Source organism: Natator depressus, chromosome 5, assembly GCF_965152275.1.
Source record: "Natator depressus isolate rNatDep1 chromosome 5, rNatDep2.hap1, whole genome shotgun sequence".
Classification (NCBI taxonomy): Eukaryota; Metazoa; Chordata; order Testudines; family Cheloniidae; genus Natator; species Natator depressus.
This window is the reverse complement of record NC_134238.1, coordinates 28,308,255-28,328,904: the sequence shown is the minus strand read 5'-3', so window position 1 is coordinate 28,328,904 and position 20,650 is coordinate 28,308,255. Positions and strand designations below refer to the sequence as shown.

The 20,650-nt window shown below is 45.6% G+C and overlaps 2 protein-coding genes and 1 non-coding gene across 3 annotated transcripts; all 3 read left to right on the top strand.

The window, feature by feature from the left end:
• Positions 1–2,240: 2,240 nt before the first annotated feature.
• On the top strand, positions 2,241–13,061 carry LOC141987927 (uncharacterized). Its single transcript, XM_074953759.1, has 3 exons — positions 2,241–2,763; positions 3,343–3,573; positions 12,982–13,061. Exons 1-3 carry the CDS (start codon positions 2,358–2,360, stop codon positions 13,059–13,061), a joined length of 717 nt encoding a protein of 238 aa, XP_074809860.1. The 5' UTR covers positions 2,241–2,357.
• Positions 13,062–14,175: 1,114 nt separating this feature from the next.
• On the top strand, positions 14,176–18,394 carry RPL37 (ribosomal protein L37). Its single transcript, XM_074952505.1, has 4 exons — positions 14,176–14,297; positions 15,320–15,455; positions 15,924–16,008; positions 18,279–18,394. The coding sequence occupies exons 1-4, from the start codon at positions 14,295–14,297 to the stop codon at positions 18,346–18,348; spliced, it is 294 nt and encodes a 97-aa protein (XP_074808606.1). The 5' UTR covers positions 14,176–14,294; the 3' UTR covers positions 18,349–18,394.
• LOC141988325 (small nucleolar RNA SNORD72) lies at positions 18,091–18,172 on the top strand. The gene has a single exon (XR_012639745.1). It is a non-coding gene; the product is annotated as a small nucleolar RNA SNORD72 (small nucleolar RNA).
• Positions 18,395–20,650: the final 2,256 nt, after the last annotated feature.

Sequence of the window (20,650 nt, the reverse complement as noted above, 5' to 3'; positions counted from 1 at the left end):
CCGGAAGGCTCACCATGAACATTTGTGTCTGTGTATCTCTGGAGAGCTCCTTCCTGTTTAGATAGAAAAGCTTCCTTTGCTTTCTTTCTTTTTCTGAATGCTGCCCCAGAGGGGAGTTTTCTTCTTTCACTCATGACTGCTGTTCTGTGCCAGCTATAGTGGCTCTCAACACTCAATTGAAGGGGGCAAATAAGCAGGCTGGTAGCAGGGCCTGAGTGAGGGAAGATATCAGCATCTTAATGGCCTAACTGGCTCCTACTACTTCAGTTGGCTGCCTGTTCTCCTCAAGTGGGTTCAGGGAAGCAGCAGGAAACAGGAAGCTCCCTGAGAAGCTGGTGTTAATCAGTCCAGGCTTCTGGGGGTGCTAGAGAGGTATGTAAGAGGCTCCTCCTCCTCTCTCTCCCTGCAGCTCCTCCTGCTTTCTGTTATTCCCTCTCACCTTTTCTCCTGCCTGCCTGTTATGTCTCTTGTGCTCTCCTTCCTCCAGCACAGCACTCCACCATCTCTGTGCATCTAGAGCAGAGAGAATACATATGCACCAGCAGCAGACACAATTTTCTACACTCTGGGTCCTAGTGGCACCCCACTCCCCCCACAGTTTGGCACCTGAGCTGGCCGCCTCAGTTCGCCTCATGGTAAGGCCAGCCCTGCTTTTGACACAGTCCCATATAACATTCTGATAGGTAAGCTGGAGAAATGTGGGCTTGGCAGAATACATAATTGGTTAAACAACTGCAAACAATGAGTAACTTTTAGTGAAATGATGTCAGATTGGAGGAAAGTCTTAAGTGGGGTTCCACAGGGATGTGTTCTGGGTCGGTGTTATTTAACATCTTTATTAATGACCTGGATGTAGGAATAGAGAGCACACTGATCAAATTTGCAGATGACACAAAGCTGGGAGGGTGGGGGAGGGAGGGGTTGCCAACGCTTTGGAGGATAGAGCTAAAATTCAAAGGTTTCTTGATAAATTGGAGACCTGGGTTATAGATGACAAAATGAAATTCAACAAAGACAAATGTAAGGTGCTGCACTTAGGGAAGAAAAAACAAATGCACAAATACAGAATGGGGGATAACTGGTTTGGCAGCAACATTGCTGAGAAGGATCTGGGAGTGGTGGTGGATCACAACCTCAACTTGAGTCAACAATGCGATGCTATTGCAAAAAAAGCAAATGCAATTTTAGGTTGCATTAACAGAGGCCAAGCATGCAAATCACGGGAGATGATAGTACCACTCTACTCAGCACTGGTTAGGCCTCTGCTAGAATACTGTGTCGAATTTTGGTCACCAATGTATAGAAAGGATGTAGAGAAACTGGAAAGGATCCAGAAGTGAGTGACAAAGATGATCAAAGGGATGGAATGCAAGCCAGATAAGTAAAGATTGAAGGAGCTGGGTATGTTTAGTCTGGAAAAGAGGAGATTAAGGGGGGATATGATAGCAGTCTTCAAATACTTGACAGGCTGCCATAAAAAAAGATAGGAAAAAATTGTTTTCTCTTGTCACAGAGGGCAGGACAAGCGGCAATGGGTTCAAACTACACCATAGCAGATTTAGATTAAATCTCAGGAAAAACTTCCTAACTGTAAGAACAGTAGGACAAGGGAACAGACTGCCTAAGAAGGTCATGGAAGCTCCTTCACTGGAGGTTTTCAAAAGGAGGCTGGATGGTTTAGACACAACAAATCCTGCATCTTGGCAGAGGATTAGACTAGATGACCCTTGCAGTCCCTTCTAACCCAATGGTTCTATGATTCTATGACTGGGAGCCAGTGAGATGGGGGGGAAGACTGAGATCAGATGAGGAGCTGGGCCAGAGCCCTGGTCTACACTAGGACTTTAGGTCGAATTTAGCAGCATTAAATCGATGTAAACCTGCACCCGTCCACACGATGAAGCCCTTTATTTCGACTTAAAGGGCTCTTAAAATCGATTTCCTTACTCCACCCCTGACAAGCGGATTAGCGCTTAAATCGGCCTTGCCGGGTCGAATTTGGGGTACTGTGGACACAATTCGACGGTATTGGCCTCCGGGAGCTATCCCAGAGTGCTCCATTTTGACCGCTCTGGACAGCACTCTCAACTCAGATGCACTGGCCAGGTAGACAGGAAAAGAACCCGCGAACTTTTGAATCTCATTTCCTGTTTGGCCAGCGTGGCAAGCTGCAGGTGACCATGCAGAGCTCATCAGCAGAGGTGACCATGATGGAGTCTCAGAATCGCAAAAGAGCTCCAGCATGGACCGAACGGGAGGTACGGGATCTGATCGCTGTATGGGGAGAGGAATCTGTGCTATCAGAACTCCGTTCCAGTTTTTGAAATGCCAAAACCTTTGTCAAGATCTCCCAGGGCATGAAGGACAGAGGCCATAACAGGGACCCGAAGCAGTGCCGCGTGAAACTGAAGGAGCTGAGGCAAGCCTACCAGAAAACCAGAGAGGCGAACGGCCACTCCGGGTCAGAGCCCCAAACATGCCGCTTCTATGATGAGCTGCATGCCATTTTAGGGGGTTCAGCCACCACTACCCCAGCCGTGTTGTTTGACTCCTTCAATGGAGATGGAGGCAATACGGAAGCAGGTTTTGGGGACGAAGAAGATGATGATGATGACGAGGTTGTAGATAGCTCACAGCAAGCAAGCGGAGAAACCGGTTTTCCCGACAGCCAGGAACTGTTTCTCACCCTGGACCTGGAGCCAGTACCCCCTGAACCCACCCAAGACTGCCTCCTGGACCCAGCAGGCGGAGAAGGGACCTCCGGTGAGTGTACCTTTTAAAATACTATACATGGTTTAAAAGCAAGCATGTGAAAGGATTACTCTGCCCTGGCATTCGCGGCTCTCCTGGATATACTCCCAAAGCCTTTGCAAAAGGTTTCTGGGGAGGGCAGACTTATTGCGTCCTTCATGGTAGGACACTATACCACTCCAGGCCAGTAACACGTACTCGGGAATCATTGTACAACAAAGCATTGCAGTGTATGTTTGCTGGCGTTCAAGCAACATCCGTTCATGTGTTATCCTCAGGAGAGTGAGATATAATCCATGGTCACCTGGTTGAAATAGGGTGCTTTTCTTCAGGGGACACTCAGAGGAGCCCATTCCTGCTGGGCTGTTTGCCTGCGGCTGAACAGAAATGTTCCCCGCTGTTAGCCACAGGGAGGGGGGAGGGTTGAGGGGGTAGCCACGCGGTGGGGGGAGGCAAAATGCGACCTTGTAACGAAAGCACATGTGCTATGTATGTAATGTTAACAGCAAGGTTTACCCTGAAAGAGTGTAGCCAGTGTTTTATAAAATGTGTCTTTTTAAATACCGCTGTCCCTTTTCTTTTCTCCACCAGCTGCATGTGTTTCAATGATCACAGGATCTTCTCCTTCCCAGAGGCTAGTGAAGATTAGAAAGAAAAAAAAACGCACTCGAGATGAAATGTTGTCCGAGCTCATGCTGTCCTCCCACACTGACAGAGCACAGACGAATGCGTGGAGGCAAATAATGTCAGACTGCAGGAAAGCACAAAATGACCAGGAGGAGAGGTGGCGGGCTGAAGAGAGTAAGTGGCGGGCTGAAGAGAGTAAGTGGCGGGCTGAAGCTCGAATGTGGCGACAGCGTGATGAGAGGAGGCAGGATTCAATGCTGAGGCTGCTGGAGGACCAAACCAGTATGCTCCAGTGTATGGTTGAGCTGCAGCAAAGGCAGCTGGAGCACAGACTGCCACTACAGCCCCTGTGTAACCAACCGCCCTCCTCCCCAAGTTCCATAGCCTCCACACCCAGACGCCCAAGAACGCGGTGGGGGGGCCACCGGCCAACCAGCCACTCCGCCACAGAGGATTGCCCCCAAAAAAGAAGGCTGTCATTCAATAAATTTTAAAGTTGTAAACTTTTAAAGTGCTGTGTGGCATTTTCCTTCCCTCCTCCACCACCCCTCCTGGGCTACCTTGATAGTCATCCCCCTATTTGTGTGATGAATGAATAAAGAATGCATGAATGTGAAGCAACAATGACTTTATTGCCTCTGCAAGAGGTGATCAAAGGGAGGAGGGGAGGGTGGTTAGCTTACAAGGAAGTAGAGTGAACCAAGGGGCGGGGGGTTTCATCAAGGAGAAACAAACAGAACTTTCACACCGTAGCCTGGCCAGTCATGAAACTGGTTTTCAAAGCCTCTCTGATGCGTACCGCACCCTCCTGTGCTCTTCTAACCGCCCTGCTGTCTGGCTGTGCATAACCAGCAGCCAGGCGATTTGGCTCAACCTCCCACCCCGCCATAAACGTCTCCCCCTTACTCTCACAGATATTGTGGAGCAAACAGCAAGCAGTAATAACAGTGGGAATATTGGTTTCGCTGAGGTCTAACCGAGTCAGTAAACTGCGCCAGCGCGCCTTTAAACGTCCAAATGCACATTCTACCACCATTCTGCACTTGCTCAGCCTGTAGTTGAACAGCTCCTGACTGCTGTCCAGGCTGCCTGTGTACGGCTTCATGAGCCATGGCATTAAGGGGTAGGCTGGGTCCCCAAGGATACATATAGGCATTTCAACATCACCAACAGTTATTTTCTGGTCTGGGAATAAAGTCCCTTCTTGAAGCTTTTGAAACAGACCAGAGTTCCTGAAGATGCGAGCGTCATGTACCTTTCCCGGCCATCCCACATTGATGTTGGTGAAACGTCCCTTGTGATCCACCAGAGCTTGCAGCACTATTGAAAAGTACCCCTTGCGGTTTATGTACTCGCCGGCTTGGTGCTCCGGTGCCAAGATAGGGATATGGGTTCCGTCTATGGCCCCACCACAGTTAGGGAATCCCATTGCAGCAAAGCCATCCACTATGACCTGCACATTTCCCAAGGTCACTACCCTTGATATCAGCAGATCTTTGATTGCGTGGGCTACTTGCATCACAGCAGCCCTCACAGTAGATTTGCCCACTCCAAATTGATTCCCAACTGACCGGTAGCTGTCTGGCGTTGCAAGCTTCCACAGGGCTATCGCCACTCGTTTCTCAACTGTGAGGGCTGCTCTCATCTTGGTATTCATGCGCTTCAGGGCAGGGGAAAGCAAGTCACAAAGTTCCATGAAAGTGCCCTTACGCATGCGAAAGTTTCGCAGCCACTGGGAATCGTCCCAGACCTGCAACACTATGCGGTCCCACCAGTCTGTGCTTGTTTCCCGAGCCCAGAATCGGCGTTCCACAGCATGAACCTGCCCCATTAGCACCATTATGCATGCATTGGCAGGGCCCATGCTTTCAGAGAAATCTGTGTCCATGTCCTGATCACTCACGTGACCGCGCTGACGTCGCCTCCTCGCCCAGTAGCGCTTTGCCAGGTTCTGGTGCTGCATATACTGCTGGATAATGCGTGTGGTGTTTAATGTGCTCCTAATTGCCAAAGTGAGCTGAGCGGACTCCATGCTTGCCTTGGTATGGCGTCCGCACAGAAAAAAGGCGCGGAATGATTGTCTGCCGTTGCTCTGACGGAGGGAGGGGCGACTGACGACACGGCTTACAGGGTTGGCTTCAGGAGGCTAAAATCCACAAAGGGGGTGGCTTTACATCAAGGAGTAGTTCAGGCAGGACTTCACGGAGGGTTCCAATAAGAAATGGTGCACCTAAGTTATTGTTCTTATTGGAACAAGGAGGTTAGCCTGGCCTCTGATTGATACATGGCTAGATCTACCTCGCAGCACCTTCTCTGTGAGTGACTGCAGTGTGACCTAGAGGAATGAGTCCCCTAGACAGGGCAGGAGGCAAATGAGTACAAACATATCTGGTCTATTTCTTGTTTTGATCCACTCCATCTATCTTTTACATCTTTGGCTGGCAGCAGACGGTGCAGAAGGACTGCAAGCCATCCACATCTCATGGCTGCTCGGCAGAAGATGGCACAGTACGAATGCTAGCCATCCTCATCTCTTGCCTGCCTGGCAGAAGATGGCACAGTACGATTGCTAGCCATCGTCATCTCTTGCCTGCCCGGCAGAAGATGGTACAATACGATTGCTAGCCATCGTCATCTCTTGCCTGCCCGGCAGAAGATGGTACAATACGACTGCTAGCAATCCGTATTGCCTGCCTGCTCACCATTAGACGGTTCAATACGACTGACTGCAGGAGTAAAGAGAATGACCTGGTCAAGTCACCAAAAATTTAGTCCCTGCGCCCATGTCTGCCCAGGCGCTCCCAGCCGACGTGGCCAGGAGCACCTCGGACATGACGAGGACGGGTACCAGTCATACTGCACCGTCTGCTGCCAGAAGGCAATGGGTTGCTGCTACTGTGTAGCAATGCCGTACCGCGTCTGCCAGCACCCAGGAGACATACGGTGACGGTTACCTGAGCGGGCTCCATGCTTGCGGTGGTATGGCGTCCGCACAGGTAACTCAGGAAAAAAGGCGCGAAACAATTGTCTGCCCTTGCCTTCACGGAGGGAGGGAGGGAACGGGGGCCGGACAATATGTACCCAGAACCACCCGCGACAATGTTTTAGCCCAATCAGAGTGCTCCATTGTGACTGCTCTGGACAGCACTCTCAACTCAGATGCACGATTGTTTGCCGTTGCTCTGACGCAGGGAGGGGCGACTGAGGACACGGCTTACAGGGTTGACTTCACGGAGGGTTCCAATAAGAAATGGTGCACCTAAGTTATTGTTCTTATTGGAACAAGGAGGTTAGCCTGGCCTCTGATTGATACATGGCTAGATCTACCTCGCTGCACCTTCTCTGTGAGTGACTGCAGTGTGACCTAGAGGAATGATTCCCCTAGACAGGGGAGGAGGCAAATGAGTACAAACATATCTGGTCTATTTCTTGTTTTGATCCACTCCATCTATCTTTTACATCTTTGGCTGGCAGCAGACGGTGCAGAAGGACATATTGCCTGCCTGCTCACCATAAGACGGTTCAATAGGACTGACTGCCGGACTAAAAAAAATGACCTGGTCAAGTCACTAAAAATTTAGTCCCTGCGCCCATGTCTGCCCAGGCGCTCCTGATCACACAGGCGACCAGGAGCACCTCGGACATGACGAGGACGGCTACCAGTCGTATTGTACCGTCTGCTGCCAGAAGGCAATGGGTTGCTGCTACTGTGTAGCAATGCCGTGCCGCGTCTGCCAGCACCCAGGAGACATACGGTGACGGTTACCTGAGCGGGCTCCATGCTTGCGGTGGTATGGCGTCCGCACAGGTAACTCAGGAAAAAAGGCGCGAAACAATTGTCTGCCCTTGCTTTCACGGAGGGAGGGAGGGAAGGGGGGGACTGACGATATGTACCCAGAACCACCCGCGACAATGTTTCAGCCCCATCAGGCATTGGGATCTCAACCCAGAATTCCAATGGGCAGCGGAGACTGCGGGAACTGTGGGATAGCTACCCACAGTGCAACGCTCCAGAAGTCGACTCTAGCCTCGGTACTGTGGAAGCACTCCGCCGAGTTAATACACTTAATGCACTTCTGTGGGGACACACACACTCGAATATATAAAACCGATTTCTAAAAAACCGACTTCTATAAATTCGACCTTATTCCGTAGTGTAGACATACCCAGAGACTGAGACTGGCTAGCAAGGAGACTGGAAACCTGTGAAGGGGAGGGCTGAATGGGAGAGGGAATGTAAGCCAGTAAGAGGGGGAAGACTTGGACAGGGAGGCAAGGGGGGAACTGGGCCTGGCTGAGAAAGGAATCCGGGGGAATGGAGTTGTGGGTGCTCAAAAGCTGTGAAAATCAGGCCTGTTACATTTAGATATCTAAATATGGATTTAGGAGTCTAACTCTGGGCATCCAAGTAGGAAAATTTTAACCATAATGACCAAAGACTGTCTGTGCAGGATGGTAGAATTAAAAAACAACAACCCATAGGCCACAGCCAGGATGGTTGGGGGGCGGGGTGTATCTGTATGAACAGGTGTGTAAGGTGCTGTTTCTTTTTTCTTTTGCAGAATCGCAAATCTTTTCGGTTTGGTGTTTCCTGGGGTAATCCTGAGCTATGCAAATCTGAGACAGAAAGTACATTGTGGAAAAAGGAACATTTACAAGGCATGTTCCTTAAAGGAGAGTTTATTTCTGGGAAAAAGTAAATACTTCTATGAAATCAGTTACACATTAAATTATATATCCAAGTGGGTGTGTCTTCACAGCACAGTTAGGTTGAGTTACAACTTAACTCCCACCCATACACAAAAATCTCTAGTTTGAGATTTAAACTTGAGCTAGCTATTAGATGGGAAGAGGAATTAAATTCAAATCATGTTGATCCTCTGTGGGGATGCAACAACTCATTAGCAGCTAATTCAATCACTCTGCTAATCTAATCACACTCTGCTGCTAATCAAATCACTATGTATAATTCCAGTGTTGTTCTGAATTGTGGTTGCTTTAAGTCTGTATCTACAAAGTAGACTCTTGTTAGGGCTATGGGAGGGGCTCTCCCATCTGCATAGTTAATCCACTTCCCCAAGAGGTGGCAGTTAGGTCAATGAAAGAATTCTTCTGTCGATATAGCACTGTCTGCACCAGAGGTTAGGTCGGCTTCACTGTTGCTTAGGGGTGTGGATTTTTCACACCCCTGAGCAACATAGCTGGGTCAACCTGAATTTTTAGTGTACACCTGCCCTAACTTGAGCTAGGTTAGCATGAGTATAGTAACTTAAGTGTACTCACTGAAGTCGTGTCTACATTACCACTTATATCAGCAAAACTCATGTCGCTCAGGGATGTGAAAAAAACACCGCTCATTGAAGTGGTTTTATTATGTCGATGGGAGAGCTCTCTCCCATCAGTATAGAGTGGCTACATGACTGATCTTACAATGGTGCAGCTGCATTGGTACAGCTGTAAGCTCGCTAGTGTAGACACGGCCTAACTCAAGGTAACTGTTGCAGTGAAGATGAGGCCAGAAAGAAGTGATGAATTATTTATTGATTGTTGAAAAGTACTTGATTTGTTGTAGGTTAATTGATATTTTTTTAATGCAAAGGCATGGCCAAAGAAAAAGGAAATACTGTGATGTTCCTAGGTGTCTTCTTTGTACTTAGGAGCCTCTTCCAATGTGTAGAAAATGGAGTGTTTTATACCCGAATATGATGCAAACCATGACACTACACCTGTAGTGCTTTGAGAAATGTAGTTCAATAGCTGAGTAGTAATTTTGTTGCAGGCATATTTATTTGTGACTGGGGACATTAAACAGAGGTTCTTAACTGTGATATATGGACCACGGGTGGTCCACATAGTTTTTGCTTGTGGTCTGAAGAGAACTAGCTGGTTATGGGTAGTGACCTTCCTCATTTCCAGCTGCTAAGATGCATTAAAAGAAGCTAAAAGTATATTAACTACTCTCATAATATTATTTATCCATGTGAGCAATTGCTAGAGTTCTAACAAGAATGGGAGGTGAAGTGGGGTCTAAGCAATCATGAATGGAAGGAGAGATGTCCATAAGACATTCTCTCTACTCAGATGTCAACCACACTATAAAAACCTTTAAAGAACTCCTGCATTAAAAATATGAGTTCTATGAAACCTTATTTTCACTAAATTGTGGTAGATTTGGTTTCATTATATGTGAGTTAATTTTTTGTGCTGTTTTTGTGGAAGAGGAATATTTTAATGTTTGGGAGTGAAGGGATTATGGGTATCTTTTGTTACATATAGAAGAGAACTGAACATCCAGAACTGAACTGGGTCTCTCCCAGTAAGATGTAGGAATGGCTGGAGGCAGAAATGTCAGTTTTGCTGAAAGATTTTTTGCTTGTTTATTATGCATTTTACCAAGCAATCTCTTAAACTAAATAATTTTTCTTCTACCAATTTTCTTTTTTAATCATTTTAATCAAATAGAAGCTTTTTATACATTCACTGGTTTCTGAATGAATGCCCCAGCTTCTCACATATGTATCATCTTTGTTTACGTTTTATTATAGTAATAGAGATTTAAGAATTAAGCACAACTAAAACTTCGTAATATGAATTTCAATCAACTGACACAATTCACAGTCATTTAGTAGAGAGTCATCAAAGGGTTTCTTAGTAAATTGTAGGATAGGAAGGACTCAGCTAAATTACACTGTCCTCTAGTGGCAATCAATGTTGCTGTGCTCTACATTCTTACTAGAAATAATAAACTGTCTTGTGGTTAAAGGAGAGCAAATATATGGGATCAAATTTTTCAGTACTGTGTCCACTAATCTTAGGTGCCTCATCATTTGAGTGCCATCTTGATACATTTTGGACCAGATTTTCAGAGGTGCAGTGCACCTGCATCTCCCAATGACTTCAGAGAGAGGCAGATGCCCACAGCTCTGAAAATCAAGTTGGCACCCAGAAATTAAGGCACCCCAAATTAGTAAACATTGTTGAAAATTTTGCCTTGGGTTCTATTCCCAGCTCTGCCACAGACTTCTTGTGTGATTGTAGGCAGCCATCTAGGTCACAATGTTCAAACTTCAATGGGAGCTGCAAGCACTCATGGCTTGAGGCATCTCAGTTTGGAAAAGAGCTTTTAGCTTCCTTGGCCTTGTAAAGAAACTTGGTACTACAAGCACCTGCTATGTTTGTAGGACATCTCAGGCCTAAAGCTTTACTTGTGTCATCATCTTCTCCTGTGCAAAGTATTTTACATCCACTTTGTAACTCACTGTGCACAGGTATAAATGACTACACAGGGTGAAAGACAGTGGAAAATCAGGTCCTTCAGATCCTCACCACAAAAGTTCTTGCAATAGTGCACCAGTTTTTCTAGCACCAATGCAGTACTAGTGTGGACTGGAAGTGCTGTGCTGTAGCTGCAATGGTATAATTACTTCTTGAGTCTCTGGGCACGCCTACAAGGCTCCTTCCCATGCTGCTGTGCCAACTCTGAACACTGAGCTGCTTGTCAAAACTCTCACTCACTGTCTGCATGCAGGGCTGAGAACAGCTGAGATGGTACTTGGTCAGTCTTAGATTTACCCATTCCCCACTTCCAATATCCCAACCTCCCATAGCACTAATTAAAGGCTCAAAGAGATACTGCAAAATACACCTTTATTAACATTTCTAAGCACGTTTCCAAACTGGGTATTTTTTGTTCTACATGGGACTAAAATATTTTTTAAACATGTACATAGGCACACATTCCAATGTGCTTACTTTAGTGGCTGTTGTCATGCTAGTCTGTCCACTGCCACTGCAGCATCTCCTAAGCTCCTGAGATCAAAATAGAAAACAGGGAAGGGACATTAGTTAAAATATACATAGCAAGGTTTATATAAGGAAGATTGCCCAGATCCGGTTTGTACGCTGTAACATATATTCATGCTGTCTGAGCTGTTTGGATTTCCTATGGTGTCCTGGGTTCCTGGACTGTCTCCATACCGATCCTGAAAGATGTCCTTACCAGACCAGGCCACAGAGAGAAAGCCACATGACTTTATCTCCATTGGCACTGGCTAAATCCCAAACACTACCTGGATATCAACCTCTTTCTCTCTCTTCCCCTCCCCCCACCCCACATGTCCTTTTCCTTCCCTACCTTATTTCTTCTCTTTCCTATCCCTCTCCTTTTGCCTAATAAGAGTCCAGCCTAGCTGGTCAATACTGAATATTTTACAACACTGCTGTAAGCTTGTGATCAGAAAAATGCAGCAAAAGCATTGCCCTAAACAGCCTGATGCTAGTAGTGTACAAGTTTACCAGCACTCAGAAGGTATGTCTACACTAGTGCAATTAAAAACCCATGCCTAGCCCATGCCAACTGACTCGGGTTTGCGCTAAGGGGCTGTTTAATTGCAGTGTAGATATTCAGGCTCAGGCTGGAGCCCGGATTCTTAAGACCCTGAGTAGTGGGAGGATCCCAAGCTCAGGCTGCAGCCCGAGCTGGAACGTCTACACACAATTAAACATCCCCTTACGCATGAGCCCAAGTCAGTTGGCATAGGACAGCTGCAGGTGTCTATTTGCACAGTAGATACCCCAAGTGTCTAATATGACGATGTGCTGTGCCTGTATTTTTCCAGCAGCGAGATTGCAAGTAAGACTCAACACCAGAGACATTTTTTCTATCTTTGCTGTCCCTTTCCTTCCCCTTTATTATGTGTTTATGCTCGTTTTGTCCTTTAGGAAACGGGATCAGACTTTATCAACAACAGCTCCAGCCCATCTCACCTAACTTCTTCTCTTTTCCCCAAAAAGACAACTACCATCTAAGAGACTCTCATACAAGGATCCTCCCTCCCCCTTTAAAGACTCTCTTAAGGCTAAAGGAAAAAAAGGATGTTAAAATAAAAGCGTTACGTAATTCTTTACATTTCAAACACTTTGTTTTTCCTTCTTTTTTGTATTTTTAATACATGGTTAAAAACCCTTTTAACCATGTGTTTGCCATAGTATTAAGCAGCCTGAGATCTCTGTATATGAAACCCCAAACCCTGTTTAAAACTGTGTAATGTTGGACAGTTTAAGGGTCAAATGATCACCTTTGTGTCATATAGTCCATCTAAATTAATACAATACAATACATCCCACTGGTGTCCATCCAACACCTCCCACCTCCATAATCCAAGGAAGTGTTCAGGAGGCTGGTGGTTTACAGATTCTGTACCAGCACTCTGTTTACCTCACCAGAGGGAATACTCCAATTGACCATTCAAGCAGCTTTAGTCCCTTTGCAGTACTGGAACAATGAAAAAGATGAATTCACTTGTAATTATGAAGTCTATTATGATGCCTTACATTGTCAGACTCTTCCTGAACATAATCACAAGCAAGAGCCTTTGCTAGACTTATAAATGGGATTAAGAGTAGGGACATCCCTGACTTGTTCCATGGATTAAAATGAGTGTGGAAGAAATTATACTTGTGAATAACACTGCATATAATAATTAACTTCGTTAAATGTGTAAATCCAAGTCCATTTTATGTACTAGAAGGTTTAAGACTGTTTTGTGGAGTTGGGAGACTTTTCTTTATCAATTATAAGCAACTATTATCCCGTATTTTCAGGATCTGTAGCACACTGCATTACTTTCCGAAAGAGAATGAGAGGTGGCCTTGTTGAGCATCAGTCCCAAATCTTGAAATGAATGAGATTATCATACATGTTATTCTGATATCCAGCAATTCAAGAAGCTTTGTAGGTCACAGTTGAGCAACAGTATAGGTCAGTACGAAGACAGGTAAGTGGTGCTTACAAGGTTTGCAAAGTAGTGACATCTGAATCTGTCTACAAATGGTAGATTACTTAAAAATAACCTAATGATTTTTGAGCATTTGGGATTGGTGACACTGCATATTACTCTCCTGCATATGGTGACACTGCATATTATCCTCCCTTTCCCCTGTCCCTGCCCCCCACCAGGCCGGTGCCCCTATGCTAAAGTTGCCAGTTCTGGTTGGATCTATTCTGGGAGGTTTAATCACATGACATAACAGTTTTAAGGCCTGAACTACTGGGAAAATCATTTACAATTACTACCCAGCAGTTTGCCCCAGTGGAAAATAAGGACCTGTGGATGCAGCAGATTCTTCCTAGGCCAGCAAAGAAGTTCAAGCCAGTCCCATAATCACTGTGAGAATTCCCCAGGGTCTCCCCCCTAGTTGCTCACACCAGTACCTGGGGAATTAAGCTGTAATTCGTGATGCTTCAAGACAACACTGGAGGGTTGGCAAACAACCCCCTCCCCCCCCCCCCCCCCGCAACGCAGCTGCTGTGGGCCACCGGATCTCCTCCCCCTGCCCTGCCCCTGTGTTTCCCCTCTGCTCGGGCCCAGGCTCCCCATCTGTGTCACCCCATCTCCCGGGCCCTGGCTCCCCCGGTGTCACACCCTCTACCCTCCCCGAGGCTCTCCTGTCGTGTCATCCCTTCAGGCCCCGAGTCATGTCACCCCAACTCCCGTCCCCACTCCCCTCGAGCCCGGGCTCCCCCCGTGTCACTCCGTCTTCCATCCCGGCCCTCCCCCGGCCCAAGTTCCCGCCCTGTGTCACCCGCTCACCCCGTCTCCCGTCCCCCTCCCTTCGGGCCCAGGCTCCCTTCGTGTCACTCCGCCTCCCGCCTCCCGTCCCCCTCTACCTTCGGGCCCAGGCTCTCCCCCCGTGTCACCCCTTGGGCCCTTCCCCCAGGCGCCCGCCCCGTGACACCCCGTCTCCCTCTCCTCAGGCTCCCCCGCTGAGCCACCCGGCCCTCCGGTGCAGGCTCCCCGCCATGTCTCCCCGGGCCGGGCGGAGCGGTTTGGCCGCAGCACCCGGAAGTGGCGGGCGGGATATAGCGGAAGCGGTGGGCGGGCCCGGGTCTCTTTGGTGCTGGCGGCCGGAGGAAGATGGTGAGTGCCAGGACTGGGACGGGGAAAATCCGCTGCCATCCAGCGGGATTCGGGGCCTTGCGGGGCGCGGAGAGGCTGCCCGGGGGCCGGCGTGTCCGTACGCCACGGTGGAGCTGCGCGCCGGAGCTCTAGGCTGCCTCTGCGGTAAGGCCACGGCGGGCCCGCGCGGAGGCGCCGCCCCGGGAGCTGCCGCGGCCGGCCTCTGCTCCCTCTTGCCGCGCTCGGAGGCTGGAGGAGCTGGACACGCTCCCCCTGAGAGAGCTGGGGCCGCGGGGTCTTCCGCCTCCGGGTCCTCTCCGCGAGCATCTTCCCTCGCTGTCCCCCGCCGGGCTAGAACTCACGGGGCTCTGCGTGGAGCGAGGCCTTGTGCTGGCGAGGCGGCGTTACTAGAGCTCGGTATTGAAGGGTAAACCCCCAACCTGCCCTGTAAAGATCCGGTAAAAGCCTCCTGCGCGTTGGGGCTCAGTGGTGCAAGAAGGGGTTGTGGTAGCGCTTTAATAAGGGGAGCCAGGCAAACATTGGGGGACATGAGATAGGGAGGGCAGCCGAGATCTGTGACTTGTCAAAACGATCCTGCCGAGTTGTCTTTTTGATGAAAACTGTGAAAATGTATCATTGGCTTGTGCAGAACGAGCCTGCCTTGTTGGTGAATTGATGCTGTTCCCCCAGTATACTCACAATGAGAGATCACTTGAGGGGTTGAGAACAGAATTAGGAATCTGTAAAAATTTCTAAGCGGTTGTGTTATCTCATTTTTTCCGTCATAAAGGTGGGATATACAGAAATGTAAGTAATTCCTGTTTAAGAAAGTGAGATGTGATATGTAAAACTGAGATGTGTATGTTAGATGTATTTCCACTTCTGCATTTGTGTGTACCTTTGGTTGTTTCATTTAAAATGTCTGAATGTGAGAGTTTCAGAAGACTTTACTTTGTTTTGAGGTATGTGGTTAAGTGCTAGCCAAAACTGTGTTTTTATTTAATACAGCTTTCTGACATGCAAATGTCTGAATTGTATTTCAGACTAAGGGAACATCATCATTCGGTAAGCGCCGCAATAAGACCCACACTTTGTGTCGTCGCTGCGGATCCAAGGCATACCATCTCCAGAAATCCACCTGTGGGAAATGTGGGTATCCTGCTAAGCGCAAGAGAAAGTGTAAGTACGGAACCTTCAAAAATTATCTGTGTAAACTTGTTCTTTGAATTAGTTTTTCATGAAGAAACTGTTTATACAATACCAGGATAGTCACTTGTGAAAGTGATGGTTCTGTCTAAGTGAATACAACCAAACCAGTGTGGTTTTTTTGTGATTTAATAGAAAAAATATAAGGAATTCTGTGGTATTTTGCAATGCACCTTCTGTTTTCTTTATTTACATAGAGAAACTTCTATGAGAAAATACGCGTACAATGGGATGCTCTGCATATAGCTGCACTTCTCCAATATACAATGTATCCTGTAGAAACAACCATTGTTAATGGTTTAAAATTTTAAAATATTTTAGTGGTATTACTGTTGCTCTGGTTTATTCCCACTGTAAAACAGGGATGGTACTTGCCTATCTCATTTTATACACTTAATTGTGTAGGTGAAACAAAATAAATCTGTGTAAATTGCATTCTAGATAACTGGAGTGCCAAGGCTAAAAGACGCAACACCACTGGTACTGGTCGTATGAGGCACCTGAAAAATGTCTACCGTCGATTCAGGTACAACACTGAATTTCAATCATGCAAGTTACACTATAACATGAGATCTTACACAGACTTCAAATACCTTTTAAAAACCCATTATCTAAATGAATACTTATTGCCATTTTCTTTTGTAATTTATGCAGTACGTATGTAGTCTTAAATTTTTCAGTTTATTGTAAACATCTTGTGATGGAAAAGGTATTTGATAATTCATATATTTAACCCAACATACCTTGGTAGCATTCTCCATTGGTTTAGACTTGCAGTTCTGAGTCCTAATGTAGGATCTGCAACTAACATGCCAAGTGAACTTACCTAAGTCACCAAAGGTTTAATGAATGTTTATAAATGCTTTGGAAAGCTCAGTTAATGGGGGCTACATAGGGCATAAAGTAACTATACCAGTGTTTTGTTGTGAAGAACCCAAGAGGAAAGGAGTTAGAGGGGGTTTTACACAATGATAATACAGTCTCTTTGGGATAATTCGTTTTTTTTGTTTTGCTTGCTTGTTTTTGCACTTTTGTTTGGACTTTTTGAACTATGCATGTTTGGACTACATTTGTTCTAGCAGACTTTAAAGGAGTTTCACTTCATTACTAAAATGATCTCTTTTTAGAAGGTATGTCTTGTCCAGCACTTGTTTTTGAGCAGATTACTTCATGATATTATTAGATCTGCTGATTCTGCCAAGCACTGATAAAGTGAGTTGAAGGCATTCTGCATCTCACAGAATTGGGCCAGTTGTCCACTTGAAAGAATACTTATTTTTTTATCTTCTGGGTGGTGGTAGTTGCATAGTAACTACCTGTAACTCAACAAATTCCTGAAGCAGAACTTCTTGTAACAGGTCCTTGAAAGATTTCAGAGTTTTTTACCCACATGTGGCATTACCAGCAGAATCCCAGGATATGATTATGATCGTAGTATTTTGTTTTAAATTGTGGAGGAAATCACATCATATAAAAGAGAAACAGAAATGTTTGATTTTGATTTCCATAACAACAGCCCATGAATAGCTAACATATTTTTTGTTAGCCTGTTCCTTTTGCAAGAAATGCCATGATTGCCAGTGTTGATGAGTTAGCAATTTGGTATAGATACTACAGTAATACTAATCCAGGAACATGAAACTTATACAACTGAGAGAGTTATGTTTGATAAGTTGAAATTGCATTCAAAGTGAGAATTAATCATTTTAAAGTTGTGCCTTTCATGTTTCAACATAGAGTTCATATGTAGTCTAAAGCATCACTGCTCCATGAAGGTATAAAATAAAACTGAAACTTCCTTTAAAATGAACATTGATTTGATAGTGATGTCTGTAGTGTTGCTCTTGAAAGTCCAAAAAAGATTTATAGCTAGAGTCAGTGTTAGCTCTTATTCTTTTGGCCAGCGTAGTCCTTTCCTAACAGCCGCTGTCAAAAAAAAAAAGTTGTAATAAATCACATAATGTCCTGCTTCCTACAACCTGCTACTGGATACATCTAAGGCCATGTCTGTGCTACCACTTAAGTTGCTCAGGGTGTGAAAAAACACCCGCTGAGAGACATAAGTTACACCGACAGAGTGCTGTCTATACCGGTGTTTATGTCAGCAGGAGAGCTTCTCCTGCTGACACAGCTAACATTGCTTGTGGAGGTGGTTTTATTATGTTGATAGGAGAGCTCTCTCCTGTCGGCATAGAGCAGCTACACAGTGATGTGCGGCTGTAAGATCACTTATGTAGACATGGCCCCAAGGCATTGGTTAGCTGCATTTAATTGCCTTATCTTGGTGAACTTTGCAGTGACTGTTCCCTTGTTTGTTTGTTCCCTAGCTGCTCTCACTTTGCTTCAGTTTTACTTCATTAGTAATTGGAGACTGAGGGATTTGTGTTTGGAGTAGCCTTACATCTAATCATACAGTACTTACTAAAGTGAAACTCCCCTTGGCTTCAAAAATCACTTGCTGGGAAAAGAAAAATAGAATTATTTCTACTGGAGTTTACCTGAGTAAGCACTGCAGGATTGCATCCATTATGTTGAGACCTGTACTTCTGGGTAATATAACTTTACTAGGAGTGAAATTTTAAATAGACACACTGAAATGTTCATGAGCAGCTTGTCAATGATGTTTCTCTTTAAAAAATGTCTGAACATATGAGTTCCATAGTGATTTTGACTTCTAACTGAGATAAGCTGAACCAAAAACATTGTCTGAAACTTTCTAATAAATACCACTTTATGGAGCCTGGAATATAAAATGCTTTCAAAAAATACTAACTCTTATTGTTTTTGTACGTACAGGAATGGATTCCGTGAAGGAACAACACCTAAGCCCAAGAGAGCTGCCGTTGCAGCATCCAGCTCATCTTAAGGACTCATCTGTTTGTTAAAATAAATGGTCTAATCCAGAAAAAAAATTGTCAGGTTTTTTTTACACATATTTTACTTTCGTGAAATGGTAAGGTATCTATATATGTGCGCGCGAGTGTGTGTAATAGATTCTGACAGAGTGTTGTGTTGAAGTTCATTAAACCCGTTCCTTTAAGTGATTTCTCATCTGATCATATTTCTATCTTTAAGAGTGTTCATCTAAATACTGTAATTGCTGAATCATAGAATCATAGAATATCAGGGTTGGAAGGGACCCCAGAAGGTCATCTAGTCCAACCCCCTGCTCGAAGCAGGACCAATTCCCAGTTAAATCATCCCAGCCAGGGCTTTGTCAAGCCTGACCTTAAAAACCTCTAAGGAAGGAGATTCTACCACCTCCCTAGGTAACGCATTCCAGTGTTTCACCACCCTCTTAGTGAAAAAGTTTTTCCTAATATCCAATCTAAACCTCCCCCATTGCAACTTGAGACCATTACTCCTTGTTCTGTCATCTGCTACCATTGAGAACAGTCTAGAGCCATCCTCTTTGGAACCCCCTTTCAGGTAGTTGAAAGCAGCTATCAAATCCCCCCTCATTCTTCTCTTCTGCAGACTAAACAATCCCAGCTCCCTCAGCCTCTCTTCATAAGTCATGTGCTCTAGACCCCTAATCATTTTTGTTGCCCTTCGCTGGACTCTCTCCAATTTATCCACATCCTTCTTGTAGTGTGGGGCCCAAAACTGGACACAGTACTCCAGATGAGGCCTCACCAGTGTCGAATAGAGGGGAACGATCACGTCCCTCGATCTGCTTGCTATGCCCCTACTTATAGATCCCAAAATGCCATTGGCCTTCTTGGCAACAAGGGCACACTGTTGACTCATATCCAGCTTCTCGTCCACTGTCACCCCTAGGTCCTTTTCCGCAGAACTGCTGCCTAGCCATTCGGTCCCTAGTCTGTAGCGGTGCCTTGGATTCTTCCATCCTAAGTGCAGGACCCTGCACTTATCCTTATTGAACCTCATCAGATTTCTTTTGGCTCAATCCTCCAATTTGTCTAGGTCCTTCTGTATCCTATCCCTCCCCTCCAGCGTATCTACCACTCCTCCCAGTTTAGTATCATCTGCAAATTTGCTGAGAGTGCAATCCACACTGAAGTTTTTTATGGGAAAAGTATATAAGCATTCTTTATGCCAACACAACTTTTACGCTGAATAATTTCAAAACTCCCTTCTGCATAACAAGTCTTCTACATATACATCGCTTATGGTTGATATAATTACTAATTTGTGCACAATTCTAGATATGAATATAAATGCACATTTTTTCCTTATTCTGCCTAAAAGAAAGCATTTCACTTACGAAGGAACTATAAATATTCTCATCCTAATAGAGTTGCTATATGCACTGGAGTGTACTTTAAGAATAACTTATGTCTTTATTTAGCTGATGGCTGTCATTTAACGTTAGTATGTAAAGTTTTTATTGACTTATATTCTGAAAGTAGGCAGTTCTAAGGGAAAACTTTTTTAAAAAAGGGGTTGTCTGGTCTTATTTATCTTCTATTTTAGTGTACTAATGTTCTGTTCACTGTTTTTCACAATTTAAAAAAGACAGGTCTGCAAAAAGTGTCTAACCCATTTGTTCAGAGAGTCATCATTTGGGTTGAGTGAAGTTTCCAACTAATGGAAAGAATAGTGTTTAAGTCACTAATGAACATGTGGCCTTAGCCTAGTCCTTATTACTAACAAGACCTAATCTGCAATTGAGGGTCGGGCATCTGGATAGACACCTCCCCTGCTCCTCCAAAAAGAAAACAACAAAAAAAGCAGGACAGCAGTAACATTCTGTTGCTAGGATCAAGATACCATGTGTGAGGGGGTTCCCCGCTCTCTTCTCCTCCCCGTCCCCGGGGATTAGTGCTCTGGGGGTTAGGGATGTGCTGTATGTGTGAGTTACTTGTGTAGGTTAAATGAGCAGATGTTTTGTGCATTAGTCTGTATGTTGTGGGAGAGGGCTGGTTAGGAATCTCTCGGAATGGGTGTTGATGGTTCTGATACTCCATAGCCTGCCCTGGAAGACTTGGTTGGTCACCCACAACTGGTTCTTTATCTCTCTCAGGATGATGCCATTGGAAAAACTGCTGTATGGTGAGTGTAGGCTGGGTGCAGTGACTTGAGGCCCCTTAAGTGAGGGAGGGCAGAACAGGCAAGACAGCAAAGGTGAGCATTTCCTGCAACAGTAGGCCTAAAACCAGGCTGAGATGTTTATGGTTCCTTTTGTTTCACCTTGTAACAGGTCA

What these genes read in the sequence shown, in the direction of transcription:
- LOC141987927 (XM_074953759.1), top strand. Translation starts at nt 2,358, where the DNA reads ATGAAGGACAGAGGCCATAACAGGGACCCGAAGCAGTGCCGCGTGAAA. An exon ending in AGGCGGAGAAGGGACCTCCG is followed by an intron (nt 2,764 to 3,342) that starts GTGAGTGTACCT and finishes TTTCTCCACCAG; the next exon opens with CTGCATGTGTTTCAATGATC. An exon ending in TAAGTGGCGGGCTGAAGAGA is followed by an intron (nt 3,574 to 12,981) that starts GTAAGTGGCGGG and finishes CCGTATTTTCAG; the next exon opens with GATCTGTAGCACACTGCATT.
- RPL37 (XM_074952505.1), top strand. An exon ending in TGCTAAGCGCAAGAGAAAGT is followed by an intron (nt 15,456 to 15,923) that starts GTAAGTACGGAA and finishes ATTGCATTCTAG; the next exon opens with ATAACTGGAGTGCCAAGGCT. An exon ending in AATGTCTACCGTCGATTCAG is followed by an intron (nt 16,009 to 18,278) that starts GTACAACACTGA and finishes TTGTACGTACAG; the next exon opens with GAATGGATTCCGTGAAGGAA.